The 27,027-nt window shown below is 37.3% G+C and overlaps 1 protein-coding gene across 12 annotated transcripts in view; it reads left to right on the top strand.

The window, feature by feature from the left end:
* The window catches only part of NEB (nebulin), a 215,406-nt gene that overhangs the window by 54,719 nt on the left and 133,660 nt on the right, over nt 1-27,027 (top strand). For all 12 annotated transcript variants that reach the window (XM_064484770.1, XM_064484778.1, XM_064484776.1 and 9 more), the window contains exons 40-63: nt 406-513; nt 1,606-1,917; nt 2,493-2,699; nt 3,169-3,273; nt 3,433-3,540; nt 4,171-4,482; nt 5,647-5,853; nt 8,820-8,924; nt 9,930-10,037; nt 11,524-11,835; nt 11,935-12,141; nt 12,540-12,644; nt 13,638-13,745; nt 16,452-16,763; nt 16,963-17,166; nt 20,312-20,416; nt 21,643-21,750; nt 22,093-22,404; nt 22,843-23,046; nt 23,315-23,419; nt 23,506-23,613; nt 24,634-24,945; nt 25,241-25,444; nt 25,951-26,055. In XM_064484770.1, coding sequence (XP_064340840.1) covers nt 406-513; nt 1,606-1,917; nt 2,493-2,699; nt 3,169-3,273; nt 3,433-3,540; nt 4,171-4,482; nt 5,647-5,853; nt 8,820-8,924; nt 9,930-10,037; nt 11,524-11,835; nt 11,935-12,141; nt 12,540-12,644; nt 13,638-13,745; nt 16,452-16,763; nt 16,963-17,166; nt 20,312-20,416; nt 21,643-21,750; nt 22,093-22,404; nt 22,843-23,046; nt 23,315-23,419; nt 23,506-23,613; nt 24,634-24,945; nt 25,241-25,444; nt 25,951-26,055 — 4,383 coding nt within the window. The remainder of the gene's footprint in view (nt 1-405; nt 514-1,605; nt 1,918-2,492; nt 2,700-3,168; nt 3,274-3,432; nt 3,541-4,170; nt 4,483-5,646; nt 5,854-8,819; nt 8,925-9,929; nt 10,038-11,523; nt 11,836-11,934; nt 12,142-12,539; nt 12,645-13,637; nt 13,746-16,451; nt 16,764-16,962; nt 17,167-20,311; nt 20,417-21,642; nt 21,751-22,092; nt 22,405-22,842; nt 23,047-23,314; nt 23,420-23,505; nt 23,614-24,633; nt 24,946-25,240; nt 25,445-25,950; nt 26,056-27,027) is intronic.

Below are 27,027 nucleotides of genomic sequence, written 5' to 3'. Positions count from 1 at the left end.
TTAGTATCCACATCTTTCTGTAAGTTTAAAATGCTTTATTACAAAAAATGCAAGAACATAAAAGCATTACATGCTTATTATAGAAAAGTTGGAAAATACAGAAAATTATGAAAAAATTAAAATCTTATGTTATCCCACATTCAACGCATTACCTTTCCATTGCTTTTTTATGCAAACATATTCACTTTTAAAGCAGTTGAGATCAATACTGTATATATAGTTTACTGATTTTTTTAAAAAAAGAATCTAATAGATTCCAAAAAGATAAGCTAAGAATGCTAACTCTGAATTCTTTTAGTAGAAAGGGATATATTATGACATATTTTATAATAAAGATTTTTGCATCCTATTTTATTCCTCTTTTAATTATGTCTAATAATAAAATAATCTTTCCTTTTTTCCAAGGCTCATTATAAGGCAGACTGGAAGAAAACTCTCACTAAGGGCTATGATTTGAGACCAGATGCCATTCCAATTGTTGCTGCAAAAAGTTCAAGGAATATTGCTAGTGATGTAAGTCTAATTTGAAAATAGTAAACCCTCTTTATATTTTAAAAACCTTTACATGATGTATGAGGTTATATGAGCTATGTTAGGAAGGAAATAAGATTATAATATAAAAATATTTCCTAATATGTTATGTACCAATAATTTTTTTTTACATGGCTTCACTTAAAAATATTTAAAAACTCAATACAGTTATCAGAAAGAATTCTTTTTTTTAAACTGTGAAATACTTGGAATTCTCATTAGTATTATTATGAAATTAAAAACTGCTTTTCATTTGGATTCCATCAAGAAAAAAAGCCTTAGTGTACTAAAATCAAAAAAGTCTCCCAGTATTTTATAAGAATATAATTTTTTAATAATATAATTTCCACAAAGAAAAAAAATCTGGTGAACTATGGAAAACCAGAAAGAATTATGAATTAACTGACAGTATTTTAGTCACTTACCTGCTTACTTACTTACTTAAATAATGAATTACTTTTACAAATTAAGTTATATTTTCTATATGAATTGATATAATACCTTGACAGAGTAGAAACTCATTCAGAGTTGAATACATTAATTTTTTTTTTGTTTAGTGGGGAGGTAATTAGATTTACTTATTTATTTATTTTTAGAGGAGGTACTGGGTATTGAACCCAGGACCTTGTGCATGCTAAGCACATGTTCTACCACTTGAGCTACACTCTCCTCCCTCAATAAACTAATTTTTATAATGGCTTTGCTGACGTTTACTCAGGGTTATGCTAATACTTTATAAGGAAATGCAAATTAATAATGGAAACGGATAATATAGATACACCAAATCCTTAATAAACTTTTCAAGAACTTTTGAACAAATTCAAAGAATCTACTTAGGAATAATTGAGATATAAACTACAGTTTATTCCATTCTTATCCCCAGAGCAGATCTCAAGACCATCCATTGGAAATATTTTGCTCATTTATTTAAAAATACAAAAAAACACTAGATGTTACCAAGATTTAGACTGAATTTGGCTATTGCTTAATATGTGATAGAAATTCAGTTCAACACTTTAGTATTTCCTACAACTTACCTCATTAAACTTCTGTCTGCTCTTCTTTTTCACATAGTTCAAATATAAGGAGGCCTATGAGAAAGCCAAAGGCAAGCAAATTGGATTTCTCAGCCTTCAGGATGATCCTAAACTGGTTCACTACATGAATGTAGCCAAAATACAGTCAGATCGTGAGTACAAAAAGGGCTATGAAGCCAGCAAGACCAGATATCACACATCCTTGGACATGCTCAGTGTGACTGCAGCCAAGAAATCTCAGGAGGTTGCCACCAACACCAACTATAGACAACCCTTCCACCACTACACCCTGCTGCCTGATGCCTTGAATGTGGAGCACTCCAGGAACGCGATGCAGATCCAAAGCGATGTATGTAGCAGTCAGCAGATTGTTGGCATAGAATTAGTTATCCATTTCTAGTGGTGGGAGGGGAGGACTAGAAATCGGCAATTCCACCTACTCCATCCTAAAGCTGGTTGGACTCACTATAAATAGGGATTCTTTCCGGAATTTGGAGTTTTAGGATTTCACTTGTTTGAAATACATTCATACCTATACATATATTTTTTTTCCTTTGGTTATTTTATATATATATATATGTTAAACTTTAGATACTGGACTCAATATGTTGATGTATTCTGTGAAAAACTAAGAGGTCCAAATGAGTGCAATACAGTATCCCTTCCAGTGCAAAATTCTGTTAAATTTTTTCCCCAAAAGTTAAAATTTTAAAGGAATTATTAAGTAGGATTTCCTGTTCAAAAGCACCATGAATACAATCACTTTCATAACTAATTTTTTTCTGAAAGATGGTAGAGAATAAAAAGCAGGTTATTCCTCCTGTCTCCTCATCCTTTTATTTTTCTTTTTGAAAATGAGCAAATCATCTGGCCAGAGAAACCCTGACTCTTTCTAAAATGAAAATTTCCTTTTTCATTGTAAAGAACCTGTACAAATCCGACTTCACCAACTGGATGAAAGGGATCGGCTGGATTCCGATCGAGTCGCTGGAGGTGGAGAAGGCAAGGAAAGCAGGAGAGATTCTTAGTGAGAAGAAGTACCGCCAGCACCCAGAGAAGCTGAAGTTCACATATGCCATGGACACAATGGAACAAGCCCTTAACAAAAGTAACAAACTGATCATGAATAAGGTAGGAAGTTCCCTGCGGCCTCAGCCTGAGAATCCTTGCAGTGCTCAGGCTGTTGAACTTGGCAGGGCCACCATGACCTTTGTCAGTATTGTCGTCTTTCTGATGACTGTGGCTGTGGTGATGGTGGGAGAGGGCAGAGTCTATAACCTTCGTCGTGTCTAGAGAGCTCTCACTTATACCAACCCCAGGCTGTCTGTCAACACCACGCTGAGTATGTGACAGAACCACAAAACTCCACATAGTGCGAGGTTGGGGCAAATGGCATTTGTTTAAGTGAAAGAGGGCTCCCTTGTTTGATGATTTTTAAAATTGTGTGTCTAGTCTCATCAGCCCATCTTCCTGCTATTTCATCCACTTTCCAATATCAGATTTAACCTCTTCTACCGTGGAGACATGAGTCTCTTCCTCTTGTTAGCACACTATGTATTTGTCCTGCTGAACAATCACGTGCCCGCCTTTCTTGTTGTAGAGGCTCTACACTGAAAAGTGGAACAAAGACAAGACTACCATTCACGTGATGCCTGACACTCCAGACATTTTACTCTCGAGAGTAAACCAAATCACCATGAGTGATGTAAGTAAATTATCAACAACCACAAAAATGGGGAGAGGACGTTGAAGGGAACTACTGTTTGTGGAACATCTGTCTTTCCCATGCCAACCACTTCAAAATTGGGATCCACATTCTAACCCGAATAACAAGATGCTGGTGTGTTTCTGTTTCATCATTTAGAAACTGTACAAAGCTGGCTGGGAAGAAGAAAAGAAGAAAGGCTATGACTTGAGGCCTGATGCCATCCCAATAAAGGCTGCAAAGGCCTCCAGAGACATCGCCAGTGATGTAAGTGCTTCCACTAGGCCTTGTTTAGTCTAAACGAAAAAAGGGCAAATGAGCCAAGCTTGTGTGTACCCAGGAAGCTGCAGTCAGCTCTATCCAGGGTTGGTGGGTCCCTCATCCCCTGTAACACAAAACATCCCCCTTCACCCAAACCGAGACCTCTCTGATCATTTGTTCATTATTTAATACGATAAATGACAAGATCTTGTTAAAACATGTTGCTTGTAGAGTGCTTAAGTTGTTTATGGAACTCTAAGCAAGCATAGGGATCTACACATTTTCCCAGAAGAGCCGTTACCAAGCTCTTTCCTGAATGTAAAGATGCACCATAAGGAACAGCCCTGTCTGCTGGTTACGCAGCTGAATGGGAAAAGGCTGCTCTCTAAATCTCCCTAAAACAACTTATTTACACATCTCTTTTATTAACCCTGAGATCATTTTCCCCCCATGGACTCAAGTCTGGCAAGCAATTTGAGGTTAAAGATTTTGCTCCCTGTCCCCCGCTCCCTCCCCACCCAACTCCTCCCTTTCCAAAGTTAGAGTAGCTGTGACAAAGCTAATGGCATCTAGTGAATTACGTTTGGTTCTCTTTCCTTCACTATCCTCATTACCATGTTTCTTTTCCATCCATAGTACAAATACAAGCAAGCCTATGAACAAGCCAAAGGGAAACAGATTGGCTTCCGGAGCTTAGAGGACGACCCCAAGTTGGTGCACTTCATGCAGGTGGCCAAGATGCAGTCAGACCGGGAGTACAAGAAGGGATATGAGAAGTCTAAGACATCCTTCCACACTCCGGTGGACATGCTCAGTGTGGTGGCAGCCAAGAAGTCTCAGGAGGTGGCCACCAACACCAACTACAGGAATGTGATCCACACCTACAACATGCTTCCTGATGCCATGAGCTTTGAATTGGCCAAAAACATGATGCATATTCAAAGCGATGTACGTTGACAGCCGCAACACTTGCAGAGCGTTTACTCTGGATAATAAGCAAATTGTGAATGACCATGAGTAATGACATTTTGAAAATCCTGACAGAAATTCATGTGTAATTGCCCAATGAGGTGTTTCATTTTTTTTACCTTAGGTTGAATTCACTTATTTATTTATTTTTAACACAAAAGTAGATCAGTTCTATCTACTGTTACTGTGGTGAGCGTTGGTGGATGATAGATTCAGCAATAGCAAATGAAATTTGGTTTCAGAAAGAATGTGTTGAAGGAAATACATCAAGCAGAGAGTCAGAGCATAAACTCCTGATTAAGGAGTAGGAGGTAAAGCAGAAAGTCAGATAAATTGGTAGCTACTTCCCTCACTCCCAACCAGCTCTCATTTCCAACTTTTTAATTGCCCATCTTACTGACTGATGAAGCAGTGAGGAGGTGATGGCTGAGGTCAGCTATGAGAATGGATGTGAGGAAGGTACAGGGAGTAAAAAGCCAAAAATTCAGCTATACAGGCCATTTGGTGGCTGGGTGAAGTGAATTGAAATTATGAACGAAATGTAGGCCACGCCAAGCCTGTAGTTCTCTTTGGAAATGTAAGAGCTGAGCTGTTAATTGCTGGGGAGGTACGTAAGTGCCCAAGGGAAAGCAACCAGGCTACAACTGTAGAGGGAAATGTCAGGATTGAGGGGAAAAATCGAAATTTACACAGAGTACAGGGAGGTTTCTGGCGTACCTAAAGGAAGTTGTAACAGTGCTGGTACTCAAAGGCTTATAGCAAAAGAGAGAAATGAGGTCCCCCTAAGTCATCTGTTAACCAAGGGGGTGTGGGGATTTTTGTAAGAAGGTTATTCCAACATGGTCACCTTTCTTGATATAGTAACAGTCACATGGAAGATTGATCTATTTGGTATTTCTTAGTACTTTTTCTTTATGAAGGCGTTGAGTGAAACAAATGAATCACAAAGGTATTACTGCTTATTTTAAATTTCTCGTGCAATGAAATGTGAAAAAGATCAAGTTTAGGGATGAAAGTAGTTAAAGGTGAATATACTGTTGGTTGAAAAGTTCCTGAAGTGGAACTTATGGAGTATTAAATACCTGCTCATGGTTCTTAGAAGATTTGGTTTCTTCTCACCCCCAAACGTTTCCTCTTTTGCAGAATGAGTACAAAGCTGACTACGCTGACTTCATGAAGGGTATTGGATGGCTCCCTCTGGGCTCCCTAGAGGCTGAGAAAAACAAGAAAGCCACGGAGATTCTCAGTGAAAAGAAGTACCGCCAGCACCCAGACACTTTGAAGTATTCCACCTTGATGGACTCAATGAACATGGTTTTGGCCAAGAATAATGCAAAAATTATGAATGAAGTAAGTCTTTCAATAATGTAGTGTTTCAGGGAGAAGCCAGGCATAGCTTACATTTGGTCTACAGGGTTTTTTTTTTTAATTTTTTTTAATGAAGTACAGTCAGTTACAGTGTGTCAATTTCTGGTGTACAGCAAATGTCCCAGTCATGCTTATACATACATATATTCATTTTCATATTCTTTTTCATTAAAGGCTATTATTAGATATTGATATTCCCTGTTCTATACAGAAGAAACTTGGGTTTTTTTGTTGTTATTTGTTTTTGTTTTGTTTTTTGTTTTTTCAATCTATTTTTTAATATGGTGGCTAACATTTGCAAATCTCAAACTCCCAAATTTATTCCTTCCCACCCCCTTTCCCTAGTCTACGGGTTTTGATAACAGTTTTAGGGCTTCATAATTAATGTTTCCTCTACCTTGAAAAAGGGTCTTGTAGTTTAAAAAAGATAGAAATTAGTCCTAATAAATGTCCCCCTTCAAATGTTCAATGAACCACCTTACCCAATAGACATAACAAAATAAATATGGGCTCTTTCTTTTAATGCAAATTTTGAAAATGAGTCCCCTTTCTCTAAGGTGAATTTAGGTAGAAGTTCATGATGCTGAATCAGTAAATTGTAGGGCTGATAACAGCTGGGCATTGCAGCCCACCACTGCTTCCTTGCTCTTCTGATGGAATAAATGAAAACTCCTAGGTTATGCAGCTATAGCAGCTTTCCAAGCCAGGGTGTTCTGTTCTCTGGCAATCCTGAGAGTAATTGTTCTCCACTTGTAGTTTCTTGGATCCTTAATGATTCCAGCCCTCAGGAAAGCCATACTACATTTTTACATTATTAGCCATAAGTTGATTTCAGAACCAACAAGCACATCAACCTTGGACATCCTTTTTTAAGCTACAAATGATAACATAATTGCAGCAACATTGGTTGTATTGTGTGGATCACAATTATAAATGCAATTGGTCAGGGAAAAAAGGGGGAAATAATTTGGACCTGAACGTGAAATAGTTGCAGCAAATGATACAGAAAGATGAAGCTGTATTATGCTAAGTCTCTGAGTAAATCCTCTGGATTCCCCTGAAGGAGAAATTTGTCAAGATCAACCTCCTTGAAAAGGACTTGTCTAAACGACAAGACACAAATCTCAGTGCCTCTTTTAAGATTTAGAATTTAAACTGTCACAAACATATATTTATTTTTAAAATACTATTTTAGACAGTTCATTTTTTTTCAATGTTAAAGATTACCATTTTAGAATAATAATGCCAAGATGAGCCTCATAGAAATAGAAAATGCTAACACTGCGAGATATTTCAGTGATCATCAGGTTGAATCCCCTCATTACAGAGTTGAGGAAATGGTGGCCCACAGAGGCAAGGCACCTCCCTTAAAGACACACAGCAAGTCAATGACCTGGTCTGGACAAGAACCAAGACTCTGATGACTAACGATTGCTCTTTCCACTAGAATTGCACTGTCCAATACTATAATCACTAGCCATATGCGGTGATGTAAATCTAAATTAGAATTAAATAACAATAATAATTTAGTTTTTTGTTCACATTAGCTACATTTCGAGTGGTAGCCCAATGTGTCTAGGGGCTGTTGTGTCAAATGATACAGAACTTTTCCATCATTACAGATAGTTCTGTTGGGTTGTGCTGGTCTAAAACCGAGACCAGAAAATTACCATTTTTGTCAGTAAAATTGTAACACAACCACAGCTATTCATTTGCAAATTGTCTGTGTCTGCTTTTGCACTTTAACAACAGAGTTGAGTAGTTAGTAACAGGGAGTCTGTGACCCACAAAGCCTAACGTAGTCACCATCTGGCTCTTTACATTTACTGATCCCTGGTCTAGAAGAAGACTCCAGAAGTTTTGGTTTCATTTTTTAATCAAACCTGGCTAAAATGAAGAGACAGCATTTTTCAACTATAAGACTCGCAGAGATTAAAAAATTTGTGCTATCTATGGTATTGGCAAGGAAGTTAATGTAAACTTCTAATCAACAATTTTTGTCAATATTTGTTAAAATTAAAAATGCAGATGCCCAATATGTTTCAGAAATCCTTGTATGTGTGTGTGTGTGTGTGAAGATATACGTACATACATATACACAGTAATATTTTTCACAGGTTAGGATCTCCAAAAGGAGATGCTCAGCTAGAATTTGGAGTACAGGGCATTTTTCAGGGATCAGAACCTTTGGGAGGGAGGACAGGCAGGAGGGGGCCAACTGTGATACTGGTACTACGAAGCCTCAGCCAATGCCACAGAGGGTTGTTGAGCATGTATGGCCTGCCAGAAGTGTCCTGCAGTGGGCAGAACGGCCAGGCCTTTGTACCCCAACTTTGAAGAGTCCCTGGATGATCAGCAGGGAAGAGTGTGCTCTTGAGTAAGGGAGCAGGTGACAGTTTGGAGGTTGTCTGCCAATAGTTGGGGCAACAAGTCCAAGTCCTTCTTTGAATGGGTGTCTGGGTGGCGCATCTCTAGGCCCATCACATAGATAATGGTACCATTGCTTATAGTAGAAAGAAACTGGAAACAACAAATGTCTATCGATGGAGAACTGTTAAAATCAATTGGGTTACACTTCTTCATGGAATATTACAGCTCTTTAAATGAATGAAGTAAATTATTTTAAGGAAGTTAAAAGATGTCTAACCTATAATATTAGGTAACAATATAATCAAACATTATATATTATATGACCTCATTTATATTTAAAAAAAAAAGGACTCTCTGTGGACTTTAAAATAGGAGAACAGGACATTTTGCATTCCATCTTACAGACTCTACTGTCTTGTTTGAATGAGCACTTTTTCCTTTAACTTTTTTAAAAGTGAAAGCTAGTTAATAAAGATACATAAAATATTGAAATTTGTATACATTGATATATATGTACTATGTGACTTCCTTTTAAGATTTTAAATACTAACTTCTAGTATTTTTTTTTAACTTTCCAGCACCTCTACAAACAAGCATGGGAGGCTGACAAGACTAAAGTTCACATCATGCCTGATATCCCCCAGATTACTCTGGCAAAGGCAAATGCAATTAATATGAGTGATGTAAGTATAATTCCTTCCACTGCCATCTTTCTTTTCCACCTAGTTGACCCAGTAAAAATAAATTACATAATGTCTCTCAATTATGAGAGTGAATGTTTTGAACATAAGAGTGGGAATCCACAAAGGAGAATCTTTCTTTCTAATCTTGCTTTGCTAAGAGTAGGAGTAGAACTATTATGGGCCTCGGGCCCAGCAGTTAGGAATTTGAAGGACAGTGGGGATTTTGTTCCGGGGCAGGTATTTCTTATCAAACTAACAGAATTAAAAAGAAGGGCTGAGGGGCCAGAAGCAGAGAAAAAGGAAGAGAGACTCCCAGGATTGACTTTCTTAGTCCCTCCACCGAGCTTTTGAGATGGCTCTACACAGGGAGTGTCAGGAAAAGTTAAATGGAAAGGGAAGATGAACATTTTGAAGAATTTAGGGCAATCCCCATTAGAATGTGAAACACTTTCTGTTAGAAAATGCATAGGTGTTTTATTTCACTTCCTTTCTTATCCTAATCATAGTTGCTAGGAAACCCTCAAATCCTACCAGTTTCTTTTTTCTTTTGTTCGTTTCAATTACACAGAGATTTGAGGTTGCAGACTTCCTTTTGGATTGCAGAATCCACACAATGATATAAATAAAAGTGTCAATTACAAAACAGTGAAGTCTTTTGATGTAAGAATATGGCTATTTTGTAGTCTTCTCTTGACTCTTATTTGACAAAATGCATCAATAAGAATCTACTGGGCTTTCCCATTTTTAAAAAACCATACTTAAAACCTAATAGAGACCAGTACCTTTTACTTTTTCTGGTTGTTTCTTGAAGATGTTCTAATTTGTAATATATTTTGTTTTCAAACACCGTTATGTTACATGTGAGAACATCCAGCCCTTGAATCACCCATGAAGCGTTCTCCTGCAAGATAAAAAAAAAGATGCTACAGTACCTGTTGACTCTTTTAAAATAATTCCAGGCTTTCCTATTTAGAAGAAAATGATTTCCTTTGCCTCTCTTTCCAGAAACTCTACAAACTTTCTTTGGAAGAGGCTAAAAAGAAAGGCTATGATCTCAGAACTGACGCAATTCCTATCAAAGCTGCCAAGGCCTCAAGAGATATTGCAAGCGACGTAAGTGCAGGGATGCAGTCACCTGGCTGGGGGCTTCTAATCTACCAAAATAATAAGGGCTGAGATCTAGAAAAACCAAATGGTTAAGACAGGGGAAAAATGCATACCTGCTAACAATAGCCCCGTTCTGTTCTGTGAATGTTTCTTAGCCTCTTTCTTGTGTTTTCTCTGGTATTTCTGAAGAAGCAGAATGCCAAACACATTATGATCACCTTGATGTCAGTTCCGTGACTCATGAGATCTGGGTGAATTTACTTTGAACTCCATCACCAAGGCTCTGGCCTGCAGAAGTCCAAAGCCCTTCACTAAGTTTTCTTAATGAAGACTTGGGTTGTTCTTGCCTCCTGCCTGTCAGGCTCTCTTCCTAACAGGGTGTCTTGCAGAGAGAGTGTGCTGGGATTGCCAATCTTTTGTGCTCATGATCGCTGATTATTAATCAAGAATTTTGCAAACCAATCATTAAACTGTTCGTAGCTTAACATCAGCCATAATGGGAGTATTGACACCACAGAAATTGGCAAACACTATCCATTAGGGCTTTCCCTCCCAGAGAGCTGCTGTGGCGACATACTACTGCTATAACATATCACCTATATGAAACTCAATTCTTTCCTTTGGTTGTTTCCATGAGAAATCACTCACAGTGAGCATTTAATGATTTGGGGGTAATGGGAAGAGCACATTCAGAGCCCTCTTTCCTTAGCTGCCCCTCTCCATCATACTTAGTCTTTCCTCTTCCATTTCTGCTCTTCATCTTTCCTACCTAGCCATCCCTATCCCACTCCTACATTGTCCTGAGAACTCCACATTCTTCTCCCTCTGTTATGCTAGAGTTACATGGCTCTCCCATCTCCCAGCCCCTAACTTGCACACCAAAACGCACAAGAGACAGGCAGAATAAGAAGCTGTCCGTGTATCAGGATCTCCCCACTATAGGCAGAAGTTGGTGATAAATAGTCAAATCTCTTCCCCATTCTACCAGTATGGAGAGTTTTAAAAGGAGCTCCACAAATATAAAGCAACCCTCAAATGACACTGCATATTTCGTAACTGAGCTTATTTTCATCAAGACTGGCTAAATGACTTCTTAGGACAGCGTTAAACTGCTTAGAACGTTCTGCTTTTTTCTCGTTTGCTGTAATCTTATCATTTACTGGAGATCTCTTTAACACTGCATGTGTGTAGAAGTCAGTGTGGTAGATCATCAAGATCTGGATTCTAATCCTTAGTGACCTTAGCAAGTCACTCACCCCTCTGGGTCTCAGCATACTCATCTATAAAATGGGAGCAGTAACAGTAACTTTGCTATCAACCTCACAAGGTGTAGTTGTGAATAACAAGTTACACAAATAAATGTGAAAAATGTGTTTTGTGAACAGCAGAATTCTATACAAACATCACTTTTTATGAGATACAGAATATTAACACTAGAATGATTTCTAGTCAAAGGAATTGCTCTGAATAAATATTCAAATTTTCTTTACAGTATAAATACAAACACAGTTATGAAAAGGAGAGGGGAAAAATGGTTGGTTTCCGTAGTCTTGAGGATGATCCCAAGTTAGTCCATTCCATGCAAGTGGCTAAGATGCAGTCTGATCGGGAGTACAAGAAGAACTATGAGAAGACCAAGACCAGCTACCACACCCCTGCTGACATGCTCAGTGTCACGGCTGCCAGGGATGCCCAAGCCAACGTCACGAACACCAACTACAAGCACCTGATCCACAGATACATCCTTCTTCCAGACGCCATGAACATCCAGCTGTCCAAGAATATGAATCACATACAGAGTGATGTAAGGCTCTTTTCTTCCTGGGTGATGGTTGCATTCCTAGCATGAGAAGGGAGATCACAGTCTTTGATATGGTAAAGTAAAATTTGCTTCTCTTCACAGAACGAATATAAGCAGGACTACAATGAATGGTACAAAGGGCTTGGCTGGAGTCCAGCTGGTTCTCTAGAAGTGGAGAAGGCCAGGAAAGCAACTGAATATGCCAGTGACCAGAAATACCGCCAGCACCCTAGCAACTTCCCATTTCAGAAGCTGATCGACTCCATGGACATGGTTCTTGCTAAGCAGAATGCTCATACCATGAACAAGGTACACAGAACAATTGTCCTTCCATACAGCTCTCAGGGAGGCAGGGCTAGCAGCCTCTGGTTTTTGTTTGGGAAATTTAATTTGGGCCCATCACTTCTCTGCAGTAGCAGATAGTACCAGAGCACGCCCCTACACCATTGTCTTCTGCTGCCTATCTCTTATTTTTATCTCCCTTCTTTTATCTCTCTTCTAATTAGAAATTATTTGTTCTTTTAAATTATTTTTTAAAATCTGAATTTATTTTTGATGTCTTTTCTGAATTTTATACTTTAGTTAGTAAATTAATATAATCTAATTCAAACTGAGTGCATTAAATACTGTTATATTTTTTCTTTCCTGTTGGTCCTAAAAAGTTATTCAAATTTTAAATGTCTGTTGTTTTTTTTTTAACTTCCTAGCACTTATACACTATTGATTGGAACAAAGATAAAACCAAGATTCATGTGATGCCAGATACACCAGATATTTTACAAGCCAAGCAAAATCAAGCACAGTACAGTCAGGTAAAACTACATAAAAATTTGGCTTGAAACTAATTAAACATATTAAATGATATGGTGGTATCTAATTGATGTAAATGCTGAAGCAATGGAAATGAATGACTCAAACTGGTTAGCCTAGGGATGCTGGAAAATATGGTGGCTAAGAGCAAGCTCTTTGGCAGCAGTTCTGTATTCCCTGGAGGTAGGCACTGTGTCTGTTTTGTGTATCTTGGTACTCATTGTGCTTGGCACAGAGTAGAAAATCAATAAATAGTCGTGGAAAGAAAAAATTGCACCAAGCAGACCTGGTATGAGCTTTGGTTTTGCCATTTATGAGTTGTATAGCATTGGGTCTAAACCTTCATGTCCTCATCCCTAAAACTGGGACCATAAAAGTACCTATGACATTGAATTGCTGTGAGAACCAAACGAGAAAATCCATGCAAGGCTCTCAGCACAGTGCCTGCCACATACTACGCACTGGATGACCTTTCAGCTAGTTTTATTATTATTTAGTTTTAACACACATGCATCCATTTAATGAATTTGATTCAGAAAGGTTAACTCATTTATTGTACCTTACAAAAGGCATTTCATTATCTATTACTTTTCTCATTTAGGTAATTAAAATTTTGTTACCTGACTTTTTTTTAAATCAGTTACTCTAACATCTGTGTTATAGTGAGCCTAGACCATACTTAACTGCATGGAAAAAGTACCTAATATACCTGATAAGACAGTATTGTGTCCGAACAGAAAAGGCCATGCTCAGTTATACTACCAGGGGGCTGGGGAGAGGGTCTCAGAACAATAACAAAAATAAATTGAAGCCAGGTCACATGATGCTAGGTCAGTGCTCTCTTAAAAGCCTTGCTTTGTTTTTATCCATATCTTTAGAGATATGATAGATAATGTTAGAATCAGATGTCTACTCTTTAGGTAAACTTTTGCTCAATTATCTGAAGGGGTTTTCATATACACTGAATAATGCTAAATAATTTCTATAATTCTCAGAAACTCTATAAACTTGGATGGGAAGAAGCATTGAAGAAAGGCTATGATCTCCCAGTTGATGCAATTTCTGTACAGGCGGCCAAAGCTTCAAGAGACATTGCTAGTGATGTAAGTATAGTTTGACTTCTTTAAGGATATACTGTTACCCTGAATCAGGTACCTCAGTGCTGGTAACAATTTTTGCAGAAAGGCCATATCTTTCAACATGTAATGCTATGCCCTTCATCTTCTTCTACCCTCTTCACTCACTCTAAATTCACCCTTCTTTCTTGCTGATCAAATACCAAAAGAAGGGCTTCCTGAACAGAGACTGAGCCAGGGAAGCTACAAGATGCATTACACTAAGATGTTATGTTTCTAGACATTACAAAAGAACCAGAGATTTCTGTTTTCCTCTGCTTTCCTACAAATAATTTTCCTGTTTTCTACTTGTCTATTTTAGGCAAATTCAAAGTGCCAGATAATAAATAACCTCAACAACCTGTTGTTAATGGGCTTTTCTTTGCTCATATTTAAAATCAGCTGCAAATTCTTTTTATTCAGCCCATCCTTGTAGTTACATAATTATAATAAATTAGCTTAGGGTACAGAAAATACAGAAAGTTGTAGGAATTTAGGCTTAAGATCCAGAGAACGTAACTTTCCCCTGGATATCTGGTCCAGAGTTCATAAAATAAGGATATTTGCTCTCCAAGGCAAGTTCTGTGTATGATTGGATAGGATAGTAAATTTGGTGAATTAACTGGATATAGTTTCTACTGATTAATTAAATTTTTACAAATATCTGACTTAGATATTCTTCAAATACAAAAACATATCATTTTGTTAACCCCAAAAATTAAACACAAAAAATTCAGAGAACCTTGGTTATAGGGAATAAATTGCCAGAATTTTATAGGGAAGTACACCCTCTTAATCAGAATCTTTAAAAGAAAACCAAACAAGGATTTGGTTTGGAGAGAAAGTGTTTCTAAAGGCAGAATTTGGCAATAAATTCTAAGAATATAAGGGAAGAATCTCTCTAGTTCTAGTTAAATCTGTGGTACTCCAGAAGTGTTGGAAAATTAATTAGATGATGTGTTTTTACCCACTCTCCAGCTTGCAGGTCAATACCTCATTAAAATGAATTGATATGGTGATGAATCTAAAGCAATAGTGATTCTTGAATGGTCCCCAGAAAGTAAACTCGTTTTCATTTAATGTTATGTGTTCATGTTATTTAATGTTATGTGTTTCCCATGAGGTAAAGATAGTTTAGGAACTGAAGAAATTGTGTCAGTACTTTCCTAACAACACCACATAATTTCTTTTCATGTGAATCTGTTAGAACCTCTTGAAATCTTACCCTAAAATTAAATTCAAATGAATTTCCCACCATTTTAGATTGTATCTCCTCTCAGTTCAAATGGTTCTTGCATCTATACAATTTAAGGAAATTAGAGCAATTTTTTATGAGTACTTAATAAGTTACAAGTGTAGAATTTAGAATTAGAAGATAGCATCAAAGTTATTTAATCCAATCTCCCACTCAACGTCCTACCTTCTCTCCATTCCAACAGGTAGTCATCCAGTCTCTGGAATACTTACAAATAAAAGAATGTTTGTGTTCTTCAGGGCAGGTCATTCCCTTGCTGGACCATCTTTACTCGACATGATCTATTTCCTTATTTCCAATTTAAACATGTTACTGATCAGCTCTGGGCTTTAGAACACCACAAAGTAGTGTTTTTCCTCTTTCACCTGACATCCCTTCAAACATTTCAAGTTTTTTAACTTATTCTCCTTTGGTTTCAGCTTTACAAGTCCTTCAGTCTTCTGATTGTTTGACTTGTGATTTATGTTTTCAAAACCCCTCTCAAAATAGGGTGCCTCAGAACTCAGTGTCATTTTCTTGTTTCATGTCAGGCCTAGTAAAGGAGTTTCTGATTTGCCTTTTTCTGTGCCCCTACGGAATCTCATAAAACTCTGCTTTTTTATAAGCAGTTTTTTTCAGATTGCCCACTTGGAGCTTACAGTCAATGTAAACTCCTGAGTGTTTCTAATACATAAGCGTGAAGCTGGGTGTCAAGAGAGAGTAGAACCTACTTCTGTGAAGTGTAATGTGCATTCAGCATCTTGCATCATGTAAATGCTATCATCTCCATCAGTATTATCATTCTTGTTATTGCCATCCAATAGTAATGCAGTTTTCCCCAGTTGAATCTAAATACTGAATTTCACTATTACTTTCTTACATTTATGTAGTTCTTTTTGACCCATCTTGGCAGTATGTAGAGATCTTGTGGAATTTTCTTTCTAATCTAACATATTGAGCTATTTTTATCCACATGTGCATGAAAATATGGATCCTGAACAGAACAACTTTATGTGACATAACTATATGGCAAACCACTGAAAAAAAAAAAAAAACTTAGTGCTTAATAAATTACTCTACACCATTAGGCCTGTTCATCAAGTCCTGAATTTTCCCAAAATTTTTTTTTGCTATTCAGCCATACTTTTCCACCATTCCCAGAAGGATATCACAAGAGCTTTATCAAATACTACCCTGGAATCAGCATACACAGTGTCTAGCACATCTCAACATATATTTCTGCCTCTCACTGGATTTAATTTCTCATCATAACCTGTCCCGATACTCAGTGACATTATGTTTCTTTGGAAGTCTCCACTTAAGTTTTTACATTTCTCACTAAGTTAGTGTAGACATCTTTATTCTCATTTCAGTTTTGGAAAAGAAACATGCAAACAAAGCAAACAGTTTAACTTGACCTGTGTTTGTGTTAGTAAGAGAATTGTTTCCTCTGATTTCAGTTTAAATATAAACAAGGCTACCGCAAGCAACTTGGCCACCATATTGGATTCCGGAGTCTGCAAGATGATCCAAAGCTTGTGTTGTCCATGAATGTAGCCAAAATGCAGAGTGAAAGAGAATACAAGAAGGACTTTGAGCAGTGGAAAACCAAGTATACTAGCCCAGTGGACATGTTGGGAGTGGTGCTGGCCAAAAAATGTCAGGACTTGGTCAGTGACATAGACTATAAGAACTACCTGCACCAGTGGACATGTCTGCCAGACCAGAATGATGTTATTCAAGCTAAAAAGGCTTATGAACTACAGAGTGAGGTCAGTTTCTACTAAATCTCATAGTTTATGTATTACTTCATATCTCATATAAGTAGCCATTGAGTCGTAAAGAGACAGAGACTAAAAAGGTAAATTATTTTTGAATAGCAAAACTGTACTGTTTGCAATGCATAGAATCACTTGAGTCAAGGCTTGAGATGAGGATGGGATTTTGATGGGTTTTTTTGTATTTTCACAGAATTTGTATAAGTCTGACCTTGAGTGGCTGAGAGGCATAGGATGGAGTCCCCTGGGTTCTTTGGAGGCAGAAAAGAATAAACGGGCTTCAGAAATCATCAGTGAGAAGAAATATCGCCAGCCTCCAGACAGATACAAGTTCACCAGCATTCCTGATGCCATGGACATAGTTCTGGCAAAGACAAATGCCAAAAATAGGAGTGACGTGAGTAACTCTTTGGAAAAAAATAATAAATTATAGTGCCTGATACCCGGTAGGTACTCAGTAGTGTTTGCTTAGTAAATTAGCAGAATGGCACAGCATCACATCACACAGCACAGCACAGCACAGCACAATGTTTTATATTTGGTTCCTTCATTTGAATTATCGATTACCCTATACTGGATCATGTACAGACAGGTTAGTATCAATTTTTGTCACCCAAAGTTTGCTTGCTTATTTATTTATCTAAAGTGTAAACAGAAAACTATTGAACGTATATTTTTCTTTGAAACTTGAGTGCATTAAAAACCCAGATTTTGTTGGGGTAGAGTGTGTAAGAGGGAGACATTCAGAGTACCTTTCATAGGCACAGTGGAAATGTTATAATACTGAGTATATTTTCTGCCAAGTGATTATAATGCATTTTACTTAGCTGAATTATTTCCTTCTCCAGCATTGACACCAATGTCTGGCATGTAATAGGTGTTCAGTAAATTTTTGTTGAATAAAATACATAAAAGATATGTAGAGTAATTCTGTGCCGAGAAGTGAAATAGTACTCATCATTGCTCAGTTAAAAGCATAACCTTGAAAATTGTAGAGGGTTGAATTATGTGCACTGAGATTCTGGAGATGGTAAGAAAATTTAAATAGATGTATAATAATAATAACTCTTGGGACTTAGAAGGATCTAAATATATATAACATGCTATATATTTTGTGTAGCTATGTATTTAAATGCTATATATTTTACATATATATTAGTTTTTATATAATATGCATAACCCATAATCAGCATATAATAAGCACTTGATAAATTGTAGCTCCTCTTTTCCCAATCAACCCTTCATAGACTTCTTACAAAGATCCAAAATTTATAGTAAATGCTGACCTGGCAGCTTTATTATGAATATTTGTATTTCCATTTCTTCTTTGTTTTTATGATAGCAATTTGAATCCAACAGGCTGACTAATAGAGCAACAAATTTATGCAAAATATTTCCCCATTTGAAATCAAAGCGTCTTACCTTTCCGTGAAACAGGGCTGTTTACAAAGCTCTGAACTAATATGGTGGCCAAGAGAAAAACCCTGGATCATGAAACTTAACATCAGTGTTTCAGGACAGACCTCCCCAGAAGTGTGTCTTGGTTACAGGATACTGATTTCCTCAGGCTTCAGGAGAGGGCCACCTGAGTCCTTGAACCTGCTGTCTCTCCTTCTGAGTGGACCAATACATGTAAACAGTATAAACAAATAGTAGAATTTCCTCTGTTTTCCATGAGGTGAAAGTGACACATGCCATTAAAGAAGTGGTCCTACTGAATGGGTCTCAACCAGGGACAATTTTTTCCCAGAAGAGACATTGGCAACACTCAGAGACCTTGTCAGTTGTCATAACTTGAGGGTGGCATGCTACTGAAATCTACTGGATGGAAGTCAGGGATGCTGCTAAACATCCCAGAATGTATAGGACAGCTCCCCCACAGCAAAGAATCGTCATGTTGTTGGCTATACAACGCCAATAGTGTTGAGGTTGAGAAACTCAAACTTTTCTTAATCAGAAATGTTAGTATAAAACCAAGATAAATGTCCATGGAATTTCACAAGCCTTGCTTTGTTGTAGCCCTGAAGGTCTTAATCGCCTCTGGATTATAAGGACTATCGTAAACATGTTCAGGAAGGAGAAAAGTGCCAGCTCCACACATCCCACACTGCACACTTCAAAGGGAAGCTGACGGGTCCAAGAAACCAATGAGACTTTAAAATTTTTTGTATTGAAATAACTTCAGGCATACAGAAAAGTTGAGACATACAAATAATTTATATATGTGTGTATATACATTTATATATCTTCACTTTTTAGATTCCCCAATTGTTAGCATTTTGTCACATTGCCTTTTTTTCTCTCTCTCCCCCACTTCTTTCTCTTTCCCATGTGTGTGTGCATGTGTAAGTTGCTTCCTGATGCCACTCCACCCCTAAATACTTCAGTGTATATTTCCCCCAAACAAGAACATTCTATTGCATAACCACAGTGCAGTGATCAAAATCAGCAAAGTAGTGTTGAAACAATACTAGTCTACAGAATTTATTCAGTTTTACCACAAGGGTCCTTTATACCAAGTAAAAAATATTTTCTGATCCAAGACCCAGACCAAGACCACACGTTGAATTTACTTGTTATGTCTTTAGTTTCCTTTAATCTGAACTGATTCCTCACTTTTGTCTTCCAAGTCCTTTGCATTTGTGAAGAACACATGCCAATTGTTTTGTATAACCTCCCTAAAATTGGGTTTGTCTAATGTTTCCTCATTAGTAGATTCAGGTTTCATATTTTTAGCAGGATAGCACATGTTGCATCCTCCTCCATACATTGTATCAGGAGGCATATGACAGCAATTTGCCCCATTACTGATAATTTTAACTTTGACCACTTGGTTAAAATGATGTCACCAGGTTTCTCCACTGTCTAGTTACTATTTTATCCTTTGTAATTGATGAGTATCTTGTGGGGGAATTCTCTGACAATGTAAACATACTGTTTTTCATCAAACTCTAACCTCCTAGTTTTAGTAAGTCAATGAGATTTTTATCTGAATCGTCTTCTGTTAAGGAAAGACAGGATGACTCTGGAACATACAAGAGATTTTTGATAAATCTCATGCAAAATCCTTTGGTGGAATTCTAATCCTTCCCAAATAATTATGTGATGTAACTATGTAATAAATCAGATAGGAAATGAGACTCCCTAATTCCTAGACACACCCCGAATATGTCATCTTTTCAGAAGTTATAAGGACTGTCTCCCAATTAAACACCGAGGGAAACTTTTAATCCCACAGATGGAGAACTCCTGCCCTATTTGATGATATTGGCAGAGGCTTTAATAACTTGTGTTGATTTCTGACAGGCAGGATTATCTGTAACTTTGAAAAAGTGATCCATAATTTATATTTTGGAAGACAATTATGTCTCAGATAAGTCAAGAAATACTGTCTTTTCTGCTTGGAAAGGCTGTTATCTGCTTATACTATTAATTATGCTGCTTAAATTAGATTGACCTAAATTAAGTAATACTGTTTGGAGTTAACGATGTCATTTGCTAATCTAACAACACAACTGGAAAATTCTTATTTCTCATTTTAGAGACTTTATAGAGAAGCTTGGGACAAGGACAAGACTCAAATCCACATCATGCCTGATACACCTGACATTATTCAGGCTAAAGCAAACTTAATTAATACAAGTGATGTAAGTTTCCAAATTCAGCATGTGTTTTTACAAAACTCATTTTAATTGCTTCTAAGGCAGTGAATTTATTTGGAAGTTGTTTTAAATGCTTGAATCATTTTAATTAATAAACTACATGTGACTTAGAGTCCTCGTTTAGTGGGTTTTAGATTGAATGTCAAAATAATTGGCACTCTGTATCTCAGACAGAGTTGGGGGCGGTGCTCTCTGTTCCTTGTAGCCCATTACTACGCATATCACCACAATGTAGTGGTCTGTATAGTTCTTCCCTGTGAGGATAGGAATTCCTTGTGGGCAGAGACAATTTGTATTGGATCTGTAGTGGTTAGCTAACATAGTGCCTGACACACATGAAATTCAATATAATTTTGAATGAGTAAGCATAAGAAACCCATGCAGGAGAATTTCATTTTTATTCTTTATTGTCATCATAGCATAATCTCCTGAAATTTATAGATGTAAAAACCAAATATTTTAAAGACAAATTCTAAACTCTAATACGAAGACTTTAGCATTAGGTAATGTACCGGAGTGATGACACAAAGGACTAAAATATAAAAAAGTCTACAATCAAAAAACACTGTACACAATCTGGTTTCTGGATAAAGTGCATTAAATTATATTCTCAATTATTTAATTATGTAACAAATCTGAAGATGCAAATTATATCGCTTAAGCTTTTCAAGTTCAATATTTAAACTTTCCTCAAAAAATGTTACATTTAAAAAACTATGAAGGACTTTGTTTCTTACTTACAAATGTGGACCCTACTTTAGACAGCCCTATATTGTGAGATAGACTCTATTTCACAACATATTAGCTACATGGAAGAGGTAAACTGTTAAGTGTGATTTTTCCCCACTAGAGGTGTTAGACTGAAAGGCATTGCTCTTTTCTAACAAAAACTTCTAATGGAACAGTCAAAGTTAATTGGAAAACAGCACCTAAGTGATATTTCATTTCTCTGTCAATTTGCTTCTGACTCATTCTCATAAATACTTGGGAAGAGCTGATATTGAATTTTGTTGATCTAGTAATTGAAGGGCTTTAAAGTTTAAAACAGGATCATCAGCAATCAATGGGCATAATTTCCAATTACACTTGAGTATTCTAGAGCACGGATACTAGTCTCATGAATTCTTAAAATATTTAGCACATTGGATTCATTAGGCTGCAGACGTTTATGGAAAATAGTTTTCTTCAAAGTGATATTCACCTCTTAACAGAAACTCTACCGAATGGGTTATGAAGAGCTGAAGAAAAAAGGCTATGATCTTCCCGTTGATGCCATACCAATCAAAGCAGCAAAAGCATCTCGAGAAATCGCCAGTGAAGTAAGACTTTATCCCTTGTTTATATTGATTAGATTGCAATTTTCACTTCAAAGCGGTCTCAGTTTAATTTTAAATTGAACGGAGTCTGCCAAGTAACAAATTAAAACAGAGTAAAATGATCCCAGAGATGTTGTCTAGGATGAGGATGAGCTTAAGGCTGCATTTATTATGTATGGAATTTTTAGCTGGATTTAGCCTTTAATCTTTCATATCAAAGAAGCCTTAAATCTGTGGCTCTCTAAGCTTAGTGAAATATTTGGAATTAATGTGCTTTGTAATTTGCCACAAAGATGGTAACATAAGTTAATTTTGAAAGGAATGAGACATTTCTTTTTCCTTTAGTACAAGTACAAGGAAGGTTTTCGCAAGCAGCTTGGCCACCACATTGGAGCCCGGAACATCGAAGATGATCCCAAGATGATGTGGTCCATGCACGTGGCCAAGATCCAGAGTGACAGGGAGTACAAGAAGGACTTTGAGAAGTGGAAGACCAAGTTCAGCAGCCCAGTGGACATGCTGGGAGTGGTGCTGGCCAAGAAGTGCCAGACCTTGGTCAGTGACGTGGACTACAAGAATTACCTGCATCAGTGGACGTGCCTCCCTGACCAGAGTGACGTCATCCATGCTAAGCAGGCCTATGACCTCCAGAGCGATGTGAGTCTAAGATTTTCCTTTGGTCAACAAAGCACTACATCTGCTTTCCTAAGTATCAAAGTTCCTCCAAAGTGAGGCGAGTTGAGTTCATACAACTGAGTTCTTTTTCCCTGGACTAATGGCCGTGCTCTTTCTGGTCACCAGAAATCTGGGAGCATCATTATTCCACAAAGAGAGAACCAGTAAAGCACCCATTGCTTTGGTGGAAGCCTCTAGATTATTGATCTGGAAGAGTTGGGTCGTTCTCTATGTTTTGCTGTTTAAAATGTTTTTCAAAATATGTCTCTAATTTGCATATTTTGTTGATTTACATGACATACCAAAATTTTTAAATTTCCCAAGAATTCAAGCATTGAAATATATACTAATATAAAATGTGTATTCTTTAGGGGGATATTGTTATGCTTGTGTTTAGTAGTTAATCACTTACAATTTCAGAATTTGTACAAGTCAGACCTTCAGTGGCTAAGAGGCATTGGCTGGTTACCTACTGGCTCTCTTGAGGATGAGAAGAACAAGAGAGCTTCCCAGATTCTGAGTGACCACATTTACCGTCAGCACCCAGATAAATTCAAGTTTTCCAGTCTCATGGACTCCATCCCAATGGTTTTGGCAAAAAACAATGCTATTACCATGAACCATGTAAGTTCTTTCTTTACTTGAGGAGGGTATTAATTTTTGTATGGCTGTGTGTAAACACTGAGATCTGTTTCTATAAAAGAAAAATCACATTCAATTCTTTGGCTTGGTATTAAGTGGGTTTTAGTAAGTGGTGTGCTTCTTATTGACATGAGACATCTATACCTGAAGGTGTCACAGGTACCAGCTCACAGAGCAGACTCTTTACTCTCATTAAGAGCCAGATTTATTACTGGCCTGTACTAGTCACATCTTTTTTTGTTTGTTTCAGCATCTCTATACAGAAGCTTGGGATAAAGATAAAACCACTGTCCACATTATGCCAGACACCCCTGAAGTTTTACTAGCTAAACAAAACAAAATAAATTACAGTGAGGTAAGCAATATATTCATGGTGCATAATATGTTTTTCTTACACTGCACTTTATAAATCAAACTTACAACGATTTATGTCTATTTCAGAAACTATATAAACTTGGCCTAGAAGAAGCCAAGAAGAAGGGCTATGATATGCGGCTAGATGCCATTCCCATCAGGGCGGCCAAGGCCTCCAGAGACATTGCAAGTGAAGTAAGTGCACCTGAAGTGTTCTTTGCCTCAGCTTTGGCTCAAAGATTCCTTTCCTTCTCAAGGTTATGTACTTGAGCAAGTAAACTATGAGATTAAGGTTCTAGCTGACAGTTTTTTCTAAGTAAATAGTTTTAAAAAGTGATAATGAAACTCTCAACATAAAGGCTAACTTCTAGCTATGACGGAGTCCATAGCAATGTGTATTTCAAAATATTGTCCATTTACTGCTAAACAAAAGCATTGGATACTTGACTGTAGCTCAGACAGCTCTTGACTTTACCACATGATGTATTCTTATGTATAACTAAACTCATGGTAGGATTCTTTCCAAACCCGTTCCCTGTGAACCAATGAACTTACAAGGGCTGAAGCAATGGGAAACATTATTCAAAGTCCAACCATCCACGTGCACCGTGTTTATCTCTGCATCCTGTGATTGGTTACAGACGTTTACTTTCCCTACAAGATGGATTTGCTCACATTTCTAGGAACTTTTATCCTTCTATTTCTTTTGTCCATGAAATCAGAAGTATATTTTCCCTTTATTTCCAAAATATGGAAAGTAACCATCATCCTTTAAAAATAAATGTTTAACAATTGCAGAAAAGTTAAAAGTATAAATATATATCAGTATAATGAAATACCAGTTGCCATTAAAATTCACATTTGTAGGGAATACTCGACACAGAAAAATGCTTATGTAATAACTGAAAAAAGCAGGCACAAACCCATACACAGTATGACTCCTAATTTTATTCTCTATTACACACACAAACACACACACACGTGCAAACAAAGCTGTTTCATCAGAAGTTATCAATGAATGGAAGAATAATGTTTTAATTTTTTTGTATACATATATAAGCTTTATTTTCTAAATGATTTGTAAGATATAGATGCACATATTATCTATATATTTGGAGGAATCATTATATTTTTAATGAATAGGAAAATCTGGGTCTAGTAATCACTTTATACTAAAGTTAGAATAGGGGATTATCAGTGTTTTTCTTCTTCTAGTTCAAATACAAAGAAGGCTATCGTAAGCAGCTTGGCCATCACATTGGTGCCCGAGCAATACAAGATGACCCAAAGATGATGTGGTCCATGCATGTAGCCAAGATCCAGAGTGACAGGGAGTACAAGAAGGACTTTGAGAAGTGGAAGACCAAGTTCAGCAGCCCAGTGGACATGCTGGGAGTGGTGCTGGCCAAGAAGTGCCAGACCTTGGTCAGTGATATAGACTACAGGAACTACCTTCATCAGTGGACGTGCCTGCCTGACCAGAGTGACGTCATCCATGCTCGTCAGGCCTATGACCTCCAGAGCGACGTGAGTACTGAGGCCCATAATGATGTGTGGAGGTGGGAAATCAGTGAATTAACACCCCTTGGATAGATGGCACCAAGCTCCCCAGTCCCTGCAAGTGGGGATAGCATTTCTTCTTTCCCTGTCGATGTTAAACGTCTAAACCTCCAGGCCAAATAGGAATGTTGTCTGATACCCTGCCTGTCCACCAAACTATATTTTCAAGAGTGCTCTTACTTTATTTCATATCCTTTAGATGAAAATATTTTCCCAAAGCAGAGATTAATAACAAATATTTATTGACTATTTGTGTCAACAGAATACGTACAAGTCAGACCTCCAGTGGTTGAGAGGCATTGGCTGGGTTCCCATCGGCTCTTTGGATGTGGAAAAATGCAAAAGAGCAACTGAAATTTTGAGTGATAAAATCTATCGCCAGCCTCCAGACAAATTCAAATTTACCAGTGTGACAGATTCTCTGGAACAAGTGTTGGCCAAGAACAATGCCATCAACATGAACAAGGTGAGGCTTCAAAATTCAGAGAAGCAAGGTAGGCTTCCTAAAGCTGAACCAAAGAAAAAGAAGCATGATCGAGAAAAGAAAGAAATAGAGCATTGAGCAACAAAAGATATCTGTCTGTCTGCTGTCTGTCTGTCTTTATCTACCTATCTATCTGTCTATATCTTTTCATATCTGTCTATCTAATATATATGTCATTTATATTTTAATATTTACTTCAGTAATTGTTTCATGGCTTTGATAAAATGGCACATTTTTGTAGAAAATTATCTTTGCATAAAAGATTCTAAATTTCCCTTTGTTAACATAAATTTAGATTATCAGAAAGCACTCAGACATATCTGTTCTACTATGAACTGACTACTTGATGATATGTATAAAATACATAATGTGTGTGAAATGCATAACTTTTTGTTATCTTTGTTTATAAAGTTCTCGAGCCCCTGAAATTTCTATTAATTATACACTGAATTTTTTTTTCTGATGACTTCTTATATTTTCCTTCATAGCGTTTATACACAGAAGCCTGGGACAAAGACAAGACCCAGATCCACATCATGCCAGACACACCAGAAATTATGTTGGCAAGAATGAACAAAATCAACTACAGTGAGGTGGGAGCACATGCTAGTTCTATGATATTTGCATGGTGTTTTTTAATTTCACTTAATCTGTTCCACGGTGTTGTAATACTAAATGACAACTTTATAAAGACTCTTTTCTTACTCCGCATGCATACCAACTCTTGAATTTCTCAATCACCATCCTAAGCATCAATCTTCAAGTAACACAAATTATCATTTAGGAAGTGCAAATTATAAGAACTAGTGATTTGTGTGGTAATCAGAAGATTAATTAGATCTTCCTCTTTTATTATTTTAAGTTGGAAATTAGCAATAGACCAAAATACATTTCTCTCCTCCTTATGCTACATAGCTGTGCCAAATAGACTTTCCACATATGATTTATTTTTCCTAAATTGTAGTTTAGAGTCAAAATTTAAGATTTTTAATGCATAAAATTTAAGTCAAGGACAAAAATCACAGTACAATCCAATAACATTGAGAGAAAGAGAGACAGAGACAGAAGGTCTGTCAGTGTGTTAATTAACAAGCCCATTTCCTGTACACTTTCTGTGAGCACAGAGCCATGGTCTCCCATATCAGAACCATAGATATTTAGGCTGATGGGTCAGCCTCTCCTCCTGGGCAGGAGTCCCCACCCAACAAGTCACCATCCTGCCTTTGCTTAAGTGTTCTCAGTGACAAGGAGCTTATCTCATAACACATTTATTCTGGAAAGTTCCATTAGAAGATTTCTCTCTGCAGACCCAGGTAGTCCACTGAGACCCTGCAGAACCAATCTGTGCCAACTCCACAGAGATGAGGAGCCGCTGTGGTGCCTCCCCTGCCACCTCACCCAGGTTCTTTTTCTAATACAAAAGTACCAAGTCCCTGGGTTTTCCTTATATGACATCCCCCTAGAATGTGACTCTCAGAACCAAATGAAATCCGGCGATTGAGGAATGACTAGTGTGGAGTACAGTTGACGTTGCCTTTCCTCTTCTGGGCATTTGGCCTCCATTT

This window comes from Camelus dromedarius, chromosome 4, assembly GCF_036321535.1.
Source record: "Camelus dromedarius isolate mCamDro1 chromosome 4, mCamDro1.pat, whole genome shotgun sequence".
NCBI lineage: Eukaryota > Metazoa > Chordata > Mammalia > Artiodactyla > Camelidae > Camelus > Camelus dromedarius.
This window is presented reverse-complemented; position numbering and strand designations above follow the sequence as displayed.